The sequence below is a fragment of the Oncorhynchus kisutch genome, linkage group LG28 (assembly GCF_002021735.2).
Source record: "Oncorhynchus kisutch isolate 150728-3 linkage group LG28, Okis_V2, whole genome shotgun sequence".
In the NCBI taxonomy this organism is placed as follows: domain Eukaryota; kingdom Metazoa; phylum Chordata; class Actinopteri; order Salmoniformes; family Salmonidae; genus Oncorhynchus; species Oncorhynchus kisutch.
This window is the reverse complement of record NC_034201.2, coordinates 32,776,963-32,797,702: the sequence shown is the minus strand read 5'-3', so window position 1 is coordinate 32,797,702 and position 20,740 is coordinate 32,776,963. Positions and strand designations below refer to the sequence as shown.

At 41.5% G+C, this 20,740-nt stretch overlaps 1 protein-coding gene across 3 annotated transcripts in view; it reads left to right on the top strand.

Moving 5' to 3' along the window:
- The first annotated feature begins 7,702 nt into the window (after positions 1-7,702).
- Positions 7,703-20,740, top strand: part of LOC109873442 (glutamate receptor 4) — a 188,034-nt gene continuing 174,996 nt past the window's right edge. Inside the window, exons 1-2 of one of the 3 annotated variants that reach the window (XM_031808441.1) lie at positions 7,703-8,125; positions 9,419-9,577. In XM_031808441.1, the coding sequence (XP_031664301.1) occupies positions 8,038-8,125; positions 9,419-9,577 (247 nt within the window). In that variant the 5' untranslated portion in view covers positions 7,703-8,037. The remainder of the gene's footprint in view (positions 8,126-9,418; positions 9,578-20,740) is intronic. The other 2 variants (XM_020465091.2, XM_031808440.1) reach the window with 2 other exon arrangements.

Here is a 20,740-nt window from a genome sequence, read left to right as displayed (position 1 = left end):
AAATGTCGTTCCACTTCATGATTGTGTCCCACTTGTTGTTGATTCGTCACAAAAAATACAGTTTTATATCTTTATGTTTGAAGCCTGAAATGTGACAAAACGTCGCAAAGTTCAAGGGGGCCGAATACTTTCACAAGGCACTGTATGTAGTGTGATTAGGGAATGTAAACCAGGTGTGCGGGGAAACAAGACAAAACACATGGAACAATGAAAAGTGGAGTGGCGACGGCTAGAAGACCGGTGACATCGACCGCCGGAACGCAACCCGAACAAGGAGAGGAGCCAACAACGGCGGAAGTCGTGACAAACGTGTTGCATATTCGTAACATATTTACATTTTGCAAATTCATAACATATCATATGAAATGGGGTGATGGACATCCACAAATGAATACATACTATACTATACGAAACGTAACATATGTATCAGGTGTATCAGATTGAGATATGGCAACACTGATGGTCCCAGAGGAACTGTGTCTTTTGAACCGTTATAGATATGTTATCATTGTAGGCCTATCATTGTCATTTTTCTAGAGGAGGCTAGTCTGACTATGAGAATAAAAAGGTATAAGTAGTGTGGTTTAAAGTGATGATAATGAAGTAGGGTAATATATTTGAAAAATCTGCAATCACAATCCTGAATGCCTAAAGACCCATTTCCAGGCAGCGTCATGAAATATTGCGCACAACGTTCGTCATCAGATACCTCTTTGTTTAGCTAGCAGTGGATATGATAGTACAGTATGCGATCGTACAAATGTAGCTCGTGCAAGTTAACAAACACATAATCACATGGTTATCGTCTTCAACATTGCAGATGTCATCAGAGGATTGATTACCTAGCAAGCCAGCGAGGCAAAGTAAAATATCACAAATAGAGCTAAATAAAGCCGGAAGAATAATATACTTGATGAACATAAATATAGCCATAAGTATTGTGTGTTTCATTGGTCATCACTCACTCATTGTTAACTTTGTCAAGGTCCCGACAACAGCGTTAGCTATCCTGCTAGACAGTTTATTAATTTCGGGATGCACCCGCATCATTCAAAAGTGATGTTTGATGGTAAACACCAAATCTAAATATAATTTATTATTCACTTGATACATTATGTTGAACACAGGCCTATATACTGTAACATATGTAACCAGTGGTACAATGTAAAGCTGTGTAGCACAGCAATGGCACTGGGATCATCTTCCCCTCCCCCAAGCCTAACATTAACCATTAGTGGGAAAATTCCAAACTGACCCAAGAGGCAACTTCACCCTACTCCAACAAGCTCAGACAGGAGACGTTCTCTCTCTTGTACATTTGTTATTTTGTTAATCACTGATGCTATTTACTGACAGGAGCTCCCTAGTTCCATAACAGAGGGCTTGATCAATTGAACATGTTTCAATCCTCAAGTTATTTGTTGAATGACGAACATTCCAAGACCACCACATGTTCATAAAGCAAGACCACCACATGTTCATAAGTTGCCTATGTTATTGTGTGTTCATACTGTTTCACCCCTCCTGGTACTGTAGTAGTTAGTAAAGTTCAGTTTTGCAGCACGCTAGTTTCAGTACTGCAGACTGACAGTTTAGTTTAATTTCAGTGCCATGGACAGCAACCTAACCCACAGAGCCCTGGTTTTGCACTTCCTATATGTACAGTATTAAAAATATATATTTTACCTTTATTTAACAGTAGTATAAAGGTTGGTTTTATTTGAGGGCTATATATACTTTCAGTACAGTGGACAGAAGTTTCTTTCAGCACCATGGACAACAGCCCAAACACAGTAAGCTTACTTTATCTGTCTATTAGTTTCAGAACCCTCGGACTGACAGTTTAGTTTCAGCACCCTGGACAGTGGCCTAACCTACAGCACAGCGCTCCCGCCCTACGTAATTTCTGTCTGGTTGAAAACGTTGAAAGAGCAGATAGTGCTGCTGACATACTGTATACATTGCTGCAATATCACATTCTGATCTGTCTCTCCGATCTAATATCGCTATCATTCCTTGTAGCAAGGGCAGCTCGAGCATGGCAATTAGGAGTGTGCAATCTGCATAGGTTACATAAACGTCTTAATTAAATCCATTGGAGCGTGAGCGAAAGTGAGGGTGATCAAAGTTGTTTCTCATTAGCATATTGACAAAAGCTAAATCAATTTACAGTTTGCCTTTTATACTGTTAAGATTGCCTGCCTGTGCGGATTTGTCTTCTGCGTGCAGGTCCTTAATAGTCCTGCGGGTAGGCCTAAAACCTGCTATTCACCTTGCAATGAAGAAAGCTAAAGAAAATACATGAATAGTGAATAGGGCTACCGAAGCAAGGTTTGTATTGAATGTGAGATGGCCTAGTCCTTTGTATAGCGATGCAAATACAAATCTCAAATCAGCAAAACGTGAGGTGAATGACAACAACAACAACAATGCTGGCATATACACGAGTTATCCAAAGGTATGTGGACACCCCTTCAAGTTAGTGCATTCAGAAGTTCCAAACTTGGAAGCAATGTCAGCCCAATAACTGTTAGTCGGGAGCTTCATGTAATGGGTTTCCATGGCCAAGCAGCCACACACAAGCCTAAGATCACCATGTGCAATGCCAAGCATCGGCTGGAGCAGTGTTAAGCTTGCCGTAATTGGACTCAAGCAGTGGAAACGTGTACTCTGGAGTGCTGAATCATGCTTCACCATCTGGCAATCCAACGGACGAATCTAGGTTTGGTGGATGCCAGGAGAACGCTACCTGCCCCAATGCATAGTGCCAACTGTAACATTTGGTGGAGGAGGAATAATGGTCTGGAGCTGTTATTCATGGTTTGGGCTAGGCCCCTTAGTTCCATTGAAGGGAAACTTTAACTCTACAGCATACAATGACAGTCTAGATGATTCTACACTTCCAATTCTGTGGCAACAGTTTGGGGAATGCCTTTTCCTGTTTAAGCATGACAATGCCCCTGTGCACAAAGCGAGGTCCTTACAGAAATGTTTTTGCAAGATCGTTGTGGATGAACTTGACCTGCCTGCACAGAGCCCTGACCTCAACCCTATCGAACATCTTTGGGATGAATTGGAATGCTGACTGTGAGCCAGGCCTAATCGCCCAATATCAGTACCAGCATCTTGTGGAAAGCCTTCCCGAAAGAGTGAGTGGAGGCTGTTATAGCGGCAAAATAATCTCAACCCGGCACAGCCAGAAGAGGACCGGCTACCCCTCAGAGCCGGTTTCCTCTCTAGGTTTCTTCCTAGATTCCTGCCATTCTAGTAAGTTTTTCCTAGCCACCGTGCTTCTACATCTGCATTGCTTGCTGTTTGGGGTTTTAGGCTGGGTTTCTGTATAGCACTTTGTGACATCGGCTGATGTAAAAAGGGCATTATAAATATGATTGATTGAAAGGGGGACCAACTTTATATTAATTCCCATGATTTTGGAATGAGATGTTCGACGAGCAGGTGTCCACATATTTTTGGTTAATTAGTGTATTTTTCTCACTATTATAGCTAGTGTCACCACGAGGGCACTGAATTGCCACACTTCCTTTATTCACAACAACATCATATAATATCTTACAAGATACATTTTTATTTCCTAAGTGGAATGCGCAGATTCACTCACTGACACATACAGTTGACGTCGGAAGTTTACATACACTTAGGTTGGTTGGTTCGTTTTTCAACCACTCCATAAATTTCTTGTTAACAAACTACAGTTTTGGCAAGTCGGTTAGGACATCTACTTTGTGCATGACACAAGTAATTTTTCCAACACTTGTATACAGACAGATTATTTCACTGTATCACAATTCCAGTGGGTCAGAAGTTTACATACACTAAGTTGACTATGCCTTTAAACAGCTTGCAAAATTCCAGAAAATTATGTCATGCTTTAGAAGCTTGTGATAGGTTAATTGACATAATTTGAGTCAATTGGAGGTGCAGCTGTGGATATATTTCAAGGTCTACCTTCAAACTCAGTGCCTCTTTGCTTGACATCATGGGAAAATCAAAAGAAATCAACCAAGACCTCAGAAAGAAAATTGTAGACCTCCACAAGTCTGGTTCATCCTTGGGAGCAATTTCTGAACGTGGTAGTACAATAGTACAATAGTACGCAAGTATAAACACCATGGGAGCACGCAGCCATCATACTGCTCAGGAAGGAGACGTGTTCTGTCTCCTAAAGATGAACGTACTTTGGTGCGAAAAGTGCGAATCAATCCCAGAACAACAGCAAGGGACCTTGTGAAGATGCTGGAGGAAACAGGTACAAAATAATCTCTATTCACAGTAAAACAAGTTCTATATCGACATAACTTGAAAGACATTCAGCAAGGAAGAAGCAAATGCTCCAAAACTGACATAAAAAAAGCCAGACTACCGTTTGCAACTGCACATTGTGACAAAGATCGTACTTTTTGGAGAAATATCCTCTGATCTGATGAAACAAAGATAGAACTGTTTGGCCATAATGACCATCGTTATGTTTGGAGGAAAAAGGGGGAGAATTGCAAGCCGAAGTACACCATCCCAACCGTGAAGCACCGGGGTGGCAGCATCATGTTGTGGGGCAGCTTTGCTGCAGGAGGGACTGGTGCACTTCACAATAATTTGGTGTATTTCACATAATTTTCCATCATGCGGATGGAAAATTACATGGATATATTGAAGCAACATCTCAAGACATCGGTCAGGGAGTTAATGTCAAGGTTGTGTGCTACTGGTGGAGAAGTCAGGTGCAGGAGAGCAGAGAGTTGTGAATAGGCGCACACTTCATTTAGGCAGAGGCAATAAAACAGACAGATGCCACTGCGTCAAAACCTCCAGCCAAAAGGTAAAAAATGCAAGGCGTGAAACAGTCACAAAAATAAGCAAATGTTTAACAATTTAACATCCTTCGTGAAATACCACGGAATACAGGGGAAAAACCAGCTTGGCTGAAACATGAAACATGTAACAAAAACAATTCCACACAAAGACATGGGGGGAACAGAGGAATACATACATGCAGTGTGATTAGTGAATGTAAACCAGGTGTGCAGGGAACAAGACAAAACAAATGGAACAATGGAAAAATGGAGCGGCGATGGCTAGAAAGCCGGTGACGTCGACCGACGAAACGCCGCCCGAGAAAGGAGAGGAGCCGACTTCGACGGTTGTTGTGACAGTTAAATCTTGGTCGTAAATGGGTCTTCCAAATGAACAATGACCCCAAGCGTACTTCCAAAGTTGTGGCAAAATGGCTTAAGGACAACAAAGTAAAGGTATTGGAGTGGCCATCACAAAGCCCTGACCTCAATCTTATAGAAGATTTGTGGGCAGAACTGAGAAAGCGTGTGCAATTAAGGAGGCCTACAAACCTGACTCAGTTACACCAGCTTTGTCAGGAGGAATGGGCCAAAAGTCACCCAACTTATTGTGGGAAGCTTGTGGAAGGCTCCCCAAAGGTTTGACCCAATTTAAACAATTTAAAGGCTATGCTACCAAATACTAATTGAGTGTATGTAAACTTCTGACCCACTGGGAAAGTGATGAAAGAAATAAAAGCTACAATTATTCTGATATTTCACATTCTTAAAATAAAGTGCTGATCCTAACTGACCTAAGACAGGGACTTTTTACTAGGATTAAATGTCAGGAATTGTGAAAAACTGAGTTTAAATGTATTTGACTAAGGTTATTATAAACTTCCGACCTCAACTGTAGCTATATCGTTGAAAATCCACATGTGCCCCTAGCTTGCAGTGCATCGCACCGGTGCTTCTCTCCTTTGCGCAACAAGAGCTCCGTTGTAACTGACAGCAAGTCATGGCACCCCAACATTCCCAGCCAATGCATTAACATGTTTGGGGTGGCAGGTAGCCTAGTGGTTAGAGCATTGGGCCAGTAACTGAAAGGTTGTTAGATCGTATCCCTGAGCTGACAAAGAAAAAAATCTGTCATTCTGCCCCTGAACAAGGCATTTAACCCATTGTTCCTAGGCTGTCACTGAAAATAATTATTTGTTCTTAACCTGTTGTGACTAGGGGGCAGTATTTTAATTTTGGGGAAAAAACGGGATATTTTGTCAGGACAAGATGCTAGAATATGCATATAATTGACAGCTTAGAAAGATAGAAAACACTCTAAAGTTTCCAATCCGGAAGTGCCTCATGTTTTGAAAGCGCTGCGTTCCAATGAGTCCCTATTGAGCAGTGAATGGGCTATCAACCAGATTAATCTTTCTCCGTATTCCCGAAGGTGTCTACAGCATTGTGACGTAGTTTTACTCATTTATGTTGAAGAATACCCATAAGCGGCTACATTGGGCAAGTGGTTACCTGATGCTCCCAGAGAGATTCTCGCGTAAAATACAGGAGGTAGTCATTACTCCAATCGGTCCTACTGAAAAACGAATTGTCTCGCTGGATATATTATCGAATAGATATAGAATAGAAAAACACCTTGAGGATTGATTATAAACAACGTTTGCCATGTTTCTGTCGATATTATGGAGCTAATTTTGAATATTTTTCGCTGATTTCGTGACTGCAATTTCCGGGCGATTTCTCAGCCAAACGTGAAGAACAAACGGAGCTATTTCGCCTACAAAAATAATATTTTGGGGAAAAAGGAATATTTGCTATCTAACTGGGAATCTCGTGAGTGAAAACATCCGCAGCTCATCAAAGGTAAACAATTTAATTTGATTGCTTTTCTGATTTCCGTGACCAAGTTACCTGCTGCTAGCTGGACAAAATGCTATGCTAGGCTATCGATAAACTTACACAAATGCTTGTCTAGCTTTGGCTGTAAAGCATATTTTGAAAATCTGAGATGACAGGGTGATTAACAAAAGGCTAAGCTGTGTCTCAATATATTTCATTTGTGATTTTCATGAATATGAATATTTTCTAGGAATATTTATGTCTGTTGCGTTATGCTAATTAGTGTCAGGCGATGATTACGCTCCCGCATGCGGGATGGAGAGTCACTGACTTGCCGAGTTAAATATAGTAGGAATATTTATGTCCGTTGCGTTATGCTAATTAGTGTCAGGCGATGCATGCGGGATGGGGAGTCACTGACTTGCCGAGTTAAATAAAGGTTAAATAAAATATATTCAGTATATCTGGTAATGAATCAATGACATTTGTATTATGCCACAATATCAGAGCCTCAAACATTCTGCTGTGTCATATATAGGCAAATTATATAAGTGTGCTGAAATTCAATGGTTCTCCTTATACCATAACTGGTATACATACCACAACTGGTATAAAATAATGTAGGTTGACGTTTATTGTCATGAGTTTTGTCCTGGACAGTCAACTGAGTGATTTTCACTTAGGTCATCTGCAAAGTCCAAATTTAATATATTGTAAAAATTCATGAAAACTAAAATGAGCTTTTGGTCATTAGGGTGTAGTTAAGGTTGGGGTTATATTTAAGTTTAGGGTTAGGCATTAGGGTTAACTGTGTAGTTAAGGTAAGGGTTATATTTAAGTTTAGGGTTAGGCATTAGGGTTAACTGTGTAGTTAAGTTTAGGGTTAGAATTAAGGTTAGGGTTAGATTTAAGTTTAGGGTTAGGCATTAGGGTTAACTGTGTAGTTAAGGTTAGGGTTAGATTTTAAATAAGATTTTATGACTTATGACTGTGCCCACTAGTGACCACTCTGCAAAGCTGCCTCCAGAACAAAACGCTAACCTGCTTATAGAATAGGACTCTTCTTCTCAACGAGTAACAGGGTGGTGTTGAGGGAACATGTGCGGGAGGAGTTCGAGAACGACAGCAGAGAGGGAGACAGGCTCGAGAGAAAGCGCATGTGTGATTCCGCTCTCCATGCAGGCAGCCCACCACTGGCAAGCTCCCCTCATCTTGTGTGTAACGTCTCTACTGCCCAACAGCCGTATGTACCAGCGTCCGCCGGCACTGCGGGGGAAGATTCAACCCATAATGGATTGCTAATGAACGGAGCCTCTTTTTCTTTTCGTCTTGCTTTTCCCCCGACTGTCATCCTCTTCAATGTCTCTTATCAGTTTTTAACCAAAACAAAATGAGGATTTCTTGTGACCAGTTTCTATTGATATTGTCTGTCTTTCGGGGACTCACAATGGGGGCTTTCCCAAGCAGTGTACAGATCGGTAAGTGTAGCCTACAGCAGTGCTTGACAATTAAAAGGGCATGGACATTTGCCAATCGGGTTATGAAGTGGTGAATAAGGTCTTGTTTTCATTATAGTTTATGTGACCTTGTTAGGAAATTGGCTACTTGTTCATCATTCATGATCACATAACATTGACATTGCAAAGTAGATTTGACTGAGAAATTGACTGAGAAACCTATTACTGTATTAACATTACAATTTAAATTTGTTCCTAGTTGATTCAATGTTTTGTCTCGTACCTCTCATATGTGCAGAAGGGAAACATGTAAATATGGTCATACATAACTGTTTCAGTGCGGTCCTCAGCATTCGGTGTCCTTTCAAAGCCCCACTGCAGCAGTAGCCTAGTGCTCCGAGCAATGACTGGATGCTTCGCTTTGTCGGAGCGAATGGATCAGCAGCGGGAATTCTCTCAAAGTGTGTGTAGCCCTGCTGCAGAGTGCACACTCACCCCTGTTACATTCAGAAGACTCCGTTCTGCTTTTGCATAAACCCGTTTGTCATGGTCATACTGTTTTATATGTTGCTGGCTGGGTTCGTTGCCACTGAGAAAACACGAGGAGCGCGTTTATTCAATCTAGAGCCTCTGTTGGAACCCAGCTAAAGCACTGACTATATGTAGCCTAAAAGCCGCGCCGTGGAGGGATCTCTGCTAGTGTCAAGTGCCCTCGGTCTTTTGGCCTTTAACTTATGGTGTTGGCCGTGGTCCAAAAAGGAACCGTAAATCCAGTGCGTTAATATTATTGCTGAGTCGATCGAATTGGCTTATTTATAGCTCAAGCACATCCAAACAAATCATGCTGAACGCAAATAATTCGGGGTCGAATGATATCCCTCTGTCGAATAATAATTTTGAACTTAATAGATGTGTGGTGTGTTTTAAAGGTATATTCCAATGGGCCACATGTCTATTCAAGCTTGGTTGACCTTTTACGATTTCCAGGCAGGGTCCTTTGGGAGGGACAATGTGTTAAGGTTATTGGCTGTGTTAAGGTTTTTGGCTGTGGCTCTTGTTTTTCATCAAAGCATTTACTGTATGCTCAGTGTCAGACATCCCATTGCTCACTCACTCTCTCCCTCTCCATCCATCCATCCATTCATCCATCCATCCATCCATCGCTCTCTCTCCCTGTCTCTCTCTCTCCCTGCATTTCATTTCGCTATGTATTTATAGCTAAACGTGATAAAAGGATTAAAAAAATATTTACTGTATATATATATATATAATAATAAATACCTCTCTCTCATCCCTCTCTCCCTCTCTCTGCAGGTGGCCTGTTCATCAGAAACACGGATCAGGAATACACAGCGTTTCGCCTGGCCATCTTTCTGCACAATACCAGTCCCAACGCGTCCGAGGCCCCCTTCAACCTGGTGCCTCATGTGGACAACATCGAGACGGCCAACAGCTTTGCTGTCACCAATGCCTGTGAGTACAGACTGGCCAGATGCATCCCAATTTCATGGGATGCATCGGGATGCATTCTATCTTTCTCATCTGACCAGTCAAGTCAAACTCTGGTTTGGATGCCAGGGTGTTGGCATAGCACAATTGTGTCCGTTGTTAGACTGTGATTGCAGACGGTAAAAGCCCAGGTTGGGTGGATGGAAGGGTGGTTGGGATTCGGCTTGTCTAATGGCATGAGAAAGTTTGCCTTTTACCGTTGTGAGACTATAGTGGTATGTTACTGTATGCTATGGTGAGAGTTGAGAAGATAGTGTGTCTGTGTGCCTCATTTCTTTCTCTGTCACACACATGTGCACGCCCATGATACATACACACAGACACAGTATACAGTGTGTCACCCATGAACACTGCAACATGACAGGATACTCTCTGGCTCCCTCCCAGCTTCAACTTAGTGTGTGTGTGTGTGTGTGTGTGTGTGTGTGTGTGTGTGTGTGTGTGTGTGTGTGTGTGTGTGTGTGTGTGTGTGTGTGTGTGTGTGTGTGTGTGTATGAAACAAACTGTGATTTTTATCTAGCAAGGCACTCTCTCCTTGCATACATTAGAGCATGTACATGCATTTATGTATGTACGTCTATGCAATGTACGTGTGTGAGGTTGTTGTGGCAGGCTGTGCATGTTTCCCTTCATCACTATAGCTCAGCAGCAGGTAGCGAGGAGCAGTGTTGGCTAAGCCTGTCATTGTTTGTTTGTGGGGAGTGACTGCTGGTTGTGGTGGTGAATACCCTGCTGCTAACCTGAGGAGCCCTGTGTGAGAGAGGCTTGTCCTTTCTTGCCCCCGGGTACGGCTGCAGTCTGGTACTGGACGTGACTTCATCTACTCTGCTTTAGTATACACACACATCTTTCTCCCTCACTGTCAGGCTTTTCTCCCTCACAGTCATCTCTTCTCATCATCCTCTGTAGAGTCGGTGTGCCCTACAAATTCATATGTTATTATGACCCCTCTATGGAAAGAGGAGACTCTCACAAACACAACCGTGTTCTCTGTTCTGCTCTATGGGACTCGTATAAAGGTAACCCGATGCCGGGACGAAAAATGAATGGAAGTGAATAGGGCATTTCCACGTCAAAGTTATACAGGTAATTCCATGGTAATAAAAAAATCACTATACATGTATATCTCAGATATAAGACAGACACTTCAAAACATACTTTATTTTGATAAAATGTTGGACTTCCTGTTATTTTATATATGAATCTGTTATTCAATGTGTTTCTATGGGTTAATAGCATATTATGTTTCATCAACAACAACAAAATATCTTAATTCTGTTTTGTCAGAAGTGTGTTCTATTCATAAAATTGACATACATCAAAAAAATAATTATCCTTCGATTTCCCTGCCACCCTCACTATAGACTGTGAAAATAATTGTCACACACTGTTGCACGATGACACTAAACTGGTGAGCGCTATTGGAGCTCCGCCCAAGCAAGGCATTCGATTGGTTTGACGTTTAGCGAGGCGAAACTGATTTACACCGGGTCTTCACCCCTATTTAGCTAGTTTTCTGCCATGAACTTTCCCAGGCTTACCTTCTTAGGGAGACCTGGTTCTCATTGAGGCTAGCTAAGTAGAAACCCAGCCCAGGGCCCTTGGACTCTAGGGGGATACAATACTGCCATGGTCGTTGAGGCAGAGGACATATATGTGTAGCCCATGTGTCTGATGCTGTCTGGTGAAAAAGAGGATGGCCTGTCAGCATCAGATACATGGGCTACAGATAGTAAGACAGAGGGGCGCTGTTTAGCTCGCTCGGATGCTTTCTCTGGTGAGAGAGTTTCTCCACTTGCAAATTGAAAGTTTGTTGGCTGGTGCACAGTGCACTGTTTGGATGCTGGAATAATTTTGGGATGAACGTGTGAAGATAATCTACTTTCTGAAGTTATTTTTTGACACTCAGATAAAAACAGGTTTGGTTTATGGCACATTAAAAGGTAATACATTTTTACAGTTAAATTATGTCTTTAATATATAGCCCATTAAAACATTTTGTCCACGCATTTGGAGGGGCAGAGGGTGCCTCAGACTGGCCTGTCTGGAGCCTCCAAATTACTAAGTCTGCCGTATAGTACAGCCTCACCGGTTAGGGCCTCAATTGTTAGGGTCACAAGGTCGAGTGATGTCACATTGAGCATTGGTTGACGGTTGGGAAACAGTCCATTCCATTCGGTGTTATTTGAACACAGATCCGTCACAGCCTGTGTTAGTGTCACATCGAGTCTCGTCACGTACTGTACTTACGTCAAGTTGAAGGTTGTCACATTGAATTGCTTAGTATGGCATGTCACGTCGAGTGGGGTTTCAATTCACTGCATTCTCACCAGCCCCCCATGGTTCACATTATGTGCTCTAGTCTTTGTCTGCATCCCAAATGGCACTCTGTTCTCAGTATTATGCACTTGTCAAAAATAGTGCACTTACAGTATGTAGGGAATTGGGTGCTATTTAGGACACAGACTGTGTATTTAGTTTCGATTCAATATGCTTATTCCCCCATCTCCCATTCACCATTGTATAACTGCAATCTACGGCTAGGCTATGTCCCATTCTTTATGGCTGTGTGTGTACCGACTTCTACTTTCCATGCTATCCGCAATGCCCATGGTTCATATTGGACGTTTGTCTATTCGGTTCCATCCATTCTCTATGGCTGGTCACTGCACAGTCTATTTCTCTCTTCTGTCAATCCTCCATGTCTCATACCAGCATTTGATGTTCACCTACTAACTAAAGGCTATGTTCCATCCATTCTCCATTGCTGTGTGCGTAGCAGCAACATCCAATCCGTGTCTCATATTTGGTGTTCATCTACTATAAGCTATATAGTCTGTTCTCTTTTGTTACTGTGCAGCAGCATGCACTATCTCATCATTTCTCTATCTTTCGCACGAATCCCTATGTCTCATATTTGGTGTGTTAGTGATTTGTTGCTCTCTGGTTCTCTGGGGTGCAGTGTTTCTCTCATCTGTGTTTGGCCCCAAGGCGGGTTCCCAGGACAGATGATTTGACTTCTGATGATCCCTCTCGCCCTCCAGGAGTCTATAAATACACCAGGCCCCCCGCCCCACCGCTTGTCTTATTATCAACGATGCGATATTAGAAAACTGATGGCTAAGTTAAGCAGAGGATGAAGAGTTGTGTCTGAGACATGTGTTTGAGGAATGGGGTGTGTGTGTGTGTGTGTGTGTGTGTGTGTGTGTGTGTGTGTGTGTTTTTTTACAGTGCGTTTGTGTATGTGTGTTTATAGTGTGTGTATGCGCTTGTGCGTGTGACACTAATGTACTTGTCCTCTTGCTCAGTTGTGCACCGGGGCCTCCCACTCCTCTTTCTATTCTGGTTAGGGCCAGTTTGTGCTGTTCTGTGAAGGGAGTAGTACACAGCATTGTACGAGATCTTCAGTTTCTTGGCAATTTCTCACATGGAATAGCCTTCATTTCTCAGAACAAGAATAGACTGACAAGTTTCAGAAGAAAGTCTTTGTTTCTGGCCATTTTGAGCCTGTAATCTAACTCACAAATGCTGATGCTCCAGATACTCAACTAGTCTAAAGAAGGCCAGTTTTATTGCTTCTTAATCAGCACAACCGTTTTCAGCTGTGTTAACATAATTGCAAAAGGGTTTTCTAATGATCAATTAGTCTTTTAAAATTATAAACTTGGATTAGCTAACAAAATGTGCCATTGGAACATAGGAGTGACGGTTGCTGATAATTGGCCTGTACGCCTATGTAGATATTCCAGTTTCAGTAGCCATTTACAACATTAACAATGTCTACACTGTATTTCTGATCAATTTGATGTTATTTTAATGGACAAAAATGTGCTTTTCTTTCAAAAACAAGGATATTTATAAGTGACCCTAAACTTTTGAATGGTAGTGTATAGCTTTTTTTATGAGCATGTCCTTATTTCTGTTACAGCATACTGAATGACTCATTCATATTCCATTCACCCAGCTCAATGTAACATCGATAGATTTAGGGTACTACACGATACTCAAATTTCCCTATACCCATCATGAGGTTGCTACAACCTAGCCTATGAATTAATGTTTACAATGTAGGTGCACAGGTCGAGAAAATCTTTAGTAATCAAGGTGACAGACAGTGACACATTAAATGCTGCCTTGCACACTCTTGCCTGCATCTAGCTGATCTAGGTTGTAGTCATTAGTCCAAAAGTTGCAAACAAGAGTTTCTATTGGACAAATTCAAGTATGTTTATCCCCGTTTTATTCCGTTTGCTTCTGTTTAAGTTTTTCAACTGAATCGGCAGAATGGATACACCCCTGGTCACACACGCTCCTCCTCTCTCACCTTTTCCCTTCACTTGTGGACTTCATTGCACCACACGTCAGCTGTCTATGACCAGGCAAAAAAACTACTTTCCAAGCCAAACACTCATATCAAAACCGCTATAGACAGCCTACATCATTGTCGCCATCTAACTTCATAGTCAACATAGCCAATAGAAGAAACGCATTAGTAAACCTGCTAAAATCATGCAGTACAGTGTATAGTCAGCAAGCACTTTAGCAGTTACCAGCTTGGTGGCAATGAATTAATACAACCAAAAGCTTGCCTTGGAAGAGTTCCAGTGTTGGATAGCCATAGCCAGCTAGCTAATTTAGCATCCTTATCTGTTTGAGCCGGGTGTTTGAGTAGGCTAAACTAGCTAGCTATCTAAGTAAGTGAAAGTGGAAAAAATACAATGAAATATAGCTAGCTCTCCCTCTTGTTTCTCCTTCATTTTTTAAGAAATGAATTTGTTAAAGTCTGTTAAACTATTGTCTTTCTCTCTATTTTAATCAACTACTCACCACATTTTATGCACTGCAGTGTTAGCTAGTTGTAGCTTATGCTTTCAGTAATAGATTCATTCTCTGATCCTTCGTTGTGTGGACAAAATGTCATTTCATTCTGGAAGAGCTCTGATAGGTTGGAGGACGTCCTCCGGAAGTTGTCATAATTACTGTGTAAGTCTATGGAAGGAGACGAGAACCATGAGCCTCCTTGGTTTTGTATTGAAGTCAATGTACCGAGAGGAGGACGGAAACTAGCTGTCTTCCAGCTTCACCACGGTGCTAACAGAGTGCTGTTGAGGCTACTGTATACCTTCATTGCAAAACAGTTTTAATCAATTATTTGGTGACATGAGTATATTAAGTATAGTTGTATCTATAGTTTCACTATTTTTACTGTTTTGAAGTTCACTGAGGAGGATGGTCCTCCACTTCCTCTTCTGAGGAGCCTCCACTGGATATATGTAATATAATCTCCTATATGAATGTGCTGCTTTTCCTTTTAATCATCGTCAGTAAGAATGATTGAACAGACAGCGTCTTTGACATTTATATGACATTGTAGTGGATTTGTATTGTCACCTTTAATTTCCATTGTTACCTGATAGAGAAGTAACCAGTCAGCTGGTTTCAAAACTAGTCGCAACAATGTTATTCTAGCGGTATTTTCTGACGACATGGTTGTCTACAGATAGAATTACGTTTTTTTTTGTGGTTGTAATATCACGTTTCTACAACCAGGAAACTAGTTTATAAACAGAAAATAACATTATTATGACGTCCCATGCCCAATTTTGCCCGCTAGGAACTGACATATAGCTTGAGGTAGAGCCAAACCATTTGTCCTCCTGAAGTTAAGTGTGAAAAACTTCCTTCAAGAAGAGCAGAGAATTCCGACTCCCTTTCCTCTCAGCTTATTAGAAGTCAACCATTGATTGGTCGAGCCAAATCAGAACGGAATTATATCAGCCAATCAATGCGGCTCCAATAGCCGAGGGGCAGGAGAGTCTCACTCTCTCTCTCTCTCTCTCTCACACCAACACACACACACACACATGAGATTGGGATTCCCATAGGGCGGCGCACAATTGGCCCAGCGTCATCTGGGTTTGGCCAGGGTAGGCCGTCATTGTAAATAAGAATTTGTTCTTAACTGACTTGCCTAGTTAAATAAAATATATATTTTTAAATCCATTGTTTACATCACACTCTCTCTCCCTGTCTCTGCTTAGATATAAAGGGTTTGAAAAGGGTCCGAATGACCCTAACGCTGGTTCAAGGACATATGTTTCCAAAGAGAGAAATAAAGAGAGCCTGATAGAGGGACCTACAGTAATTGTGTGGAAGATGTACTTCATCCAACAAATCCTGTCGGTGACAGTCTACAGAGCTGACAAGAGTAATTGCCATGACGATGAGAATGGATGCTGGTATTTTCACACTACCGAGCCAAGCTGAGCCATACTGAGTTGACTTGGTTGGGCATCCACCATAGTTCCTGGAACCGTGCGCGAAAGGACAATGGGAACAGAACATATCCAAACCAGTACCACAAAGTACAATACCGACGGAGTCGGCCCGATAGTGTGAAATGGGCAATTTTGGATTTCTCTCCAGGCAGAGATTTCTTTCCAAAACACCAACATTGACTGTGACTTATTGAGTGAGTAGATCTTGGAAGGAAGAAAAAGAAGGAAGAGGGTTAGAGATTGAATGGGTTGAGTCCACCTCTCACAAACTGCGCTGCTGCCCCCCTGTCTCTCTCCTTATTGACATAGTGACATGTTCATCTCTGATGACTCATTATTATTCTGCATGGCACTCCGACTCAGTCTCCTCCACACCAAGTGTATGTGTATGTGTGATATATAGTGGGTAGTCAGGTATCTACATTTCTATATTCTATAAGGGTCTACTCTGGTTTCTAAAGGTGTCTAGGAGCACATGTATGTAGCACCTTGTATCTCTCAATGTCTTTCTGTATTCGTGTGTGTTTGAACAGTATATTGTTAGATGAATTTAGTAACTATGTGTTCATTAACCAATTCAATTAAAACACTGTCTGTTTCTAAGAATTTGTAAGGTTCTTATTTGGATAAAATGGACAGAGACCAGCCGCTAAATTAGCCAATGGCGTTTATTCTCGAGAGCTCTGCCAATCATTTCATGTACATTGGTTTATATATCTCTCATTTTGTCATAAATGTCCCTCCTCCTCTAAGACAATGACAAAGCTGCTTTTCAATTCCATTCCAACACATACATATTGCTTATCATATGCTACCACATGTTACACAATCTACTGCAAGCCCAATGGTTTCTCCCCTCCCTGGTTGGGGACCAGACATCTTTACTGTTGTTAGTTTCACTGTGGTCACAAGTTGTCTGTCACACTTCCTCTTTGCCTATGTACAAACATTCTTCATCAGACAGGGTAGAATTATGTTAGTTACAATCCTGCGTTAAATGTATACATAATTTAGTCATTATTCATAAAATCCCATAACGTATATGTACAGAGTGCATGTAATGCATATTACGGTAATGTATCACTACATATTTGTATGTTGTTTTTTGGCTATTATGCCCCTTTTCCTCCCTTATCCCAGATAAGTTAAGTAGGCTATGTGGGACAGTAGCGTCCCACCTCGCCAACAGCCAGTGAAATAGCAGGGTCCCAAATTCAAAACAACAGAAACCCCATAATTAAAATTCCTCAAACATACAAGTATAATAGACCATTTTAAAGATAAACTTCTTGTAAATCCAGCCACAGTGTCCGATTTCATATAGGCTTTAATGGCGAAAGCACACCAAGTGATTGTTAGGTCAGCACCTAGTCACAGAAAAACATACAGACATTTTCCAGCCAAGGAGAGGGCTCACAAAAGTCAGAAATAGCGATTAAATTAATCACTAACCTTTGATGATCTTCATCAAATGGCACTCACAGGACTTCATGTTATACAATAAATGGGTGTTTTGTTCGATAAAGTTAATCTTTATGTCCAAAAACCTCGTTTGAAATTGGTGTTGTAACGATATTCGTCGTTGGAAGATGAGGAATCATCGGACCAAAGCGCAGCGTGGTAAGTGTTCATGCTTTCTTTATTAAAACTGAACACTATAACAAAAATAACAAAGAGAATAATTGAAACAGTCCTGTAAGGTGCAAACACTAAACAGAAATTAACTACCCACAAAAACCCTGTGGGAAAAAGCTACCTAAGAATTGTTCCCAATCAGAGACAACGATAGACAGCTGTCCCTGATTGAGAAACATACCCGGGCCAAAACAAAGAAATACAAAACCATAGAAAAAGGAACATAGAATGCCCACCCAAATCACACCCTGACCAAACCAAAATAGAGACATAAAAAGCTCTAAGGTCAGGGTGTGACAGGTGTGTTATGTTCAGAAATGCATTGTCTCAAACAAACATCTGGTGAAAGTGCAGAGAGCCACATCAAATTACAGAAATACTCATAATAAACATTGATAAAAGATACAAGTGTTATGCATGGAATTATAGATAAACTTCTCCTTAATGCAACCGCTGTGTCAGATTTCAAAAAGGCTTTACGGCGAAAGCATACCTTGCGATTATGTTAGGTCAGCACCTAGCCACATAAAAACATACAGCCATTTTCCAAAGAAGGAGAGGTGTCAGAAATAGCATTATAAATATTCACTTACCTTTGATGATCTTGATCGGAATGCACTCCCAAGGAATTCCAGTTCCACAATAAATGTTTGTTTTGTTCGATAAAGGCCATAATTTATGTCCAAATACCTCATTTATGTTCGCGCGTTTAGCCCAGTAATCCAAATGCTCAATGCGGGATCGCTTAGTTCCAACAAAAAGTTTAAAAAGTTATATTATAGTTTGTAGAAACATGTCAAATGATGTATAGAATCAATCTTTAGGATGTTTTTATCATAAATCTTCAATAATGTTTCAACCGGACAATTCCTTTGTCTTTAGAAATTAAAAGGAACATAGCTACCTCTCATGGCCATGCGCATGATTTAGCTCATGGCATTCTGCCAGACACCTGACTCAAACAGCTCTCATTTGCTCCCCCTTCACAGTAGAAGCCTGAAACAAGGTTCTAAAGACTGTTGACATCTAGTGGAAGCCTTAGGAAGTGCAACATGACCCCATTTTTAAATTGTTTTTATTTCACCTTTATATTTCACCTTTATTTCCGCTAGCAGAACCCCCCTGCAACAGCCAGTGGAAGTGCGGGGCGCCAAGTTCAAAACAGCAAAAATCTCATAATTAAAATTCCTCAACCATACAAGTATTTTACACCATTTTAAAGATACAATTCTCGTTAAACCAGCCACTGTGTCTGATTTAAAAAAGGATTTACAGCGAAAGCACCACAAACGATTGTTAGGTCACCACCAAGTCACAGAAAAACACAGCCATTTTTTCTAGCCAAAGAGAGGAGTCACAAAAAGCAGAAAAAGAGAGAAAATGAATCACTAAGCTTTGAGGATCTTCATATTTATATAAGAAAATCTGAGTTTACATTGGCGCGTTACGTTCAGTAGTTCTAAAACATGCGGTGATATTGCAGAGAGCCACATCAATTTACAGAAATACTCATAATAAACATTGATAAAGATACGACTATTATACATGGAACTTTAGATAAACTTCTCCTTCTCCTTCTCAGATTTCAAAAAATCTTTACGGAGAAAGCAAACCATGCAATAATCTGAGTACAGCCTTTAGACAACAAAGCAGCCAAAAAGATACCCGCCATATTGGGTAGTCAACATTACTCAGAAATAGCATTTTAAATATTCACTTACCTTTGATGATCTTCATCAGAATGCACTCCCAGTAATCGCAGTTCCACCATAAATGTTTGATTTGTTCAATAATGTCCATCAGTTATGTCCAAATATCTTCTTTTGTTAGGGTGTTTGGTAAACAAATCCAAAGCGTGTTCAGGTCGCGCCGAACGTCGGCTTTTCCAGAAAGAGAGAAATGGAGAGAATGGAGAGAAATGAGGGCTGAGAGTGGCCTTTAAATGATAGGTATCAAGCCTGATGTCTTCAAGGATTTCTGATGTACCTAAATGGAGGTAATTGGTTGTGTGTGTGTGTGTGTGTGCGTGCGTGTGTGTGTGTGCATGGGAGGGGCAAGGGGAGAGGCGAGGGGGCTTCTCCTCTAATGAGGGATTAATGTGGCCAGGCGGATGAAGGGATGGAGGGATGAAGGGAGAGGGAAGAGGGGGAGAGGTGAAGCTGGAGGGGACTCAAAAATCCTAACCCTAATTCCCTTAATTAAGAAACAAATCACCTGAGAGCAGCCACACAGAGAGATCACCTTAATGGAGAGCCATGGAGATGAGAGGGAGTGTTTGTCTCACTCTATATCTGATTGTAAAAGAGAGTTATATAGAGAGAAAGATATACTGTGAGGATGTGTGTGTGTGTATGCATGTGTGTGTGTGTGTGTACACGAGCTGTCATAGCACCATTCTCCCTCTAGCGTGAGATGCACCCTTGTGTTTGTGTATGAACTTCTCAGCTGTAACTACAGTATCGACTTGGCATTTCTCAAAGCTGAGAGGAGCGAGCGGTCAGGGAGAGAAGTGACAGAAGAGCTAGCAGAGCGCCCATCTTTTGTCAGACCCAGGGCTTCCTTCCTCTTCTCATAAACAGTAACTGAGGAACCAGCGTCCTGTTCAGTAGGTGGAAAACATTTTGAAATGTTTTGAAACGGGGAGGTTATATTCTATCATATTATTTTGGCCTGCTCCAAAAAACAGCTTCCCCTTTGTCACTGTGTGTGTGTGTGCGTGTTTGCGTGTGTGCGTGCGTGCGTGAAGGAAGGAAGGAAGGTAGGATAGCCATATGTATGGCATTTCCCATAGCTTATTAGGCGCATAGGTGGAGCCAACACCGTATTGCCAGTTCAGTTTGTCAAAAATGTTTTCAAACAAGGAGGTGCTACCTGAACTTCTTCAAAAAGAACACATATTTTTGTTATCCATTGCAAAATGTTTTTCTTCAGTGTGCCCAACTGAACGCAACCCATCTTTTTCATAATCATCCCTGTTGACGATGTAAAGCCTTTGAACCTGATTCCCAGCCAGGCCCTGTTCACCCCCAGTGGAACATTACAGTCTGCTCTTGGCCCTGATTCTGCTCTACCTGTCCTTCAGCCTGATCTAGTATGTGGGTGTGTGTGCGTGCATGCGTGCGTGTGTGTGTGTGTGTGTGAATGTGTGTGTACTTTGGTTTTATTTGATTTGGGAGACCTGGCTGATAGCAGGGCTCTCTGTTTTATGATGAAT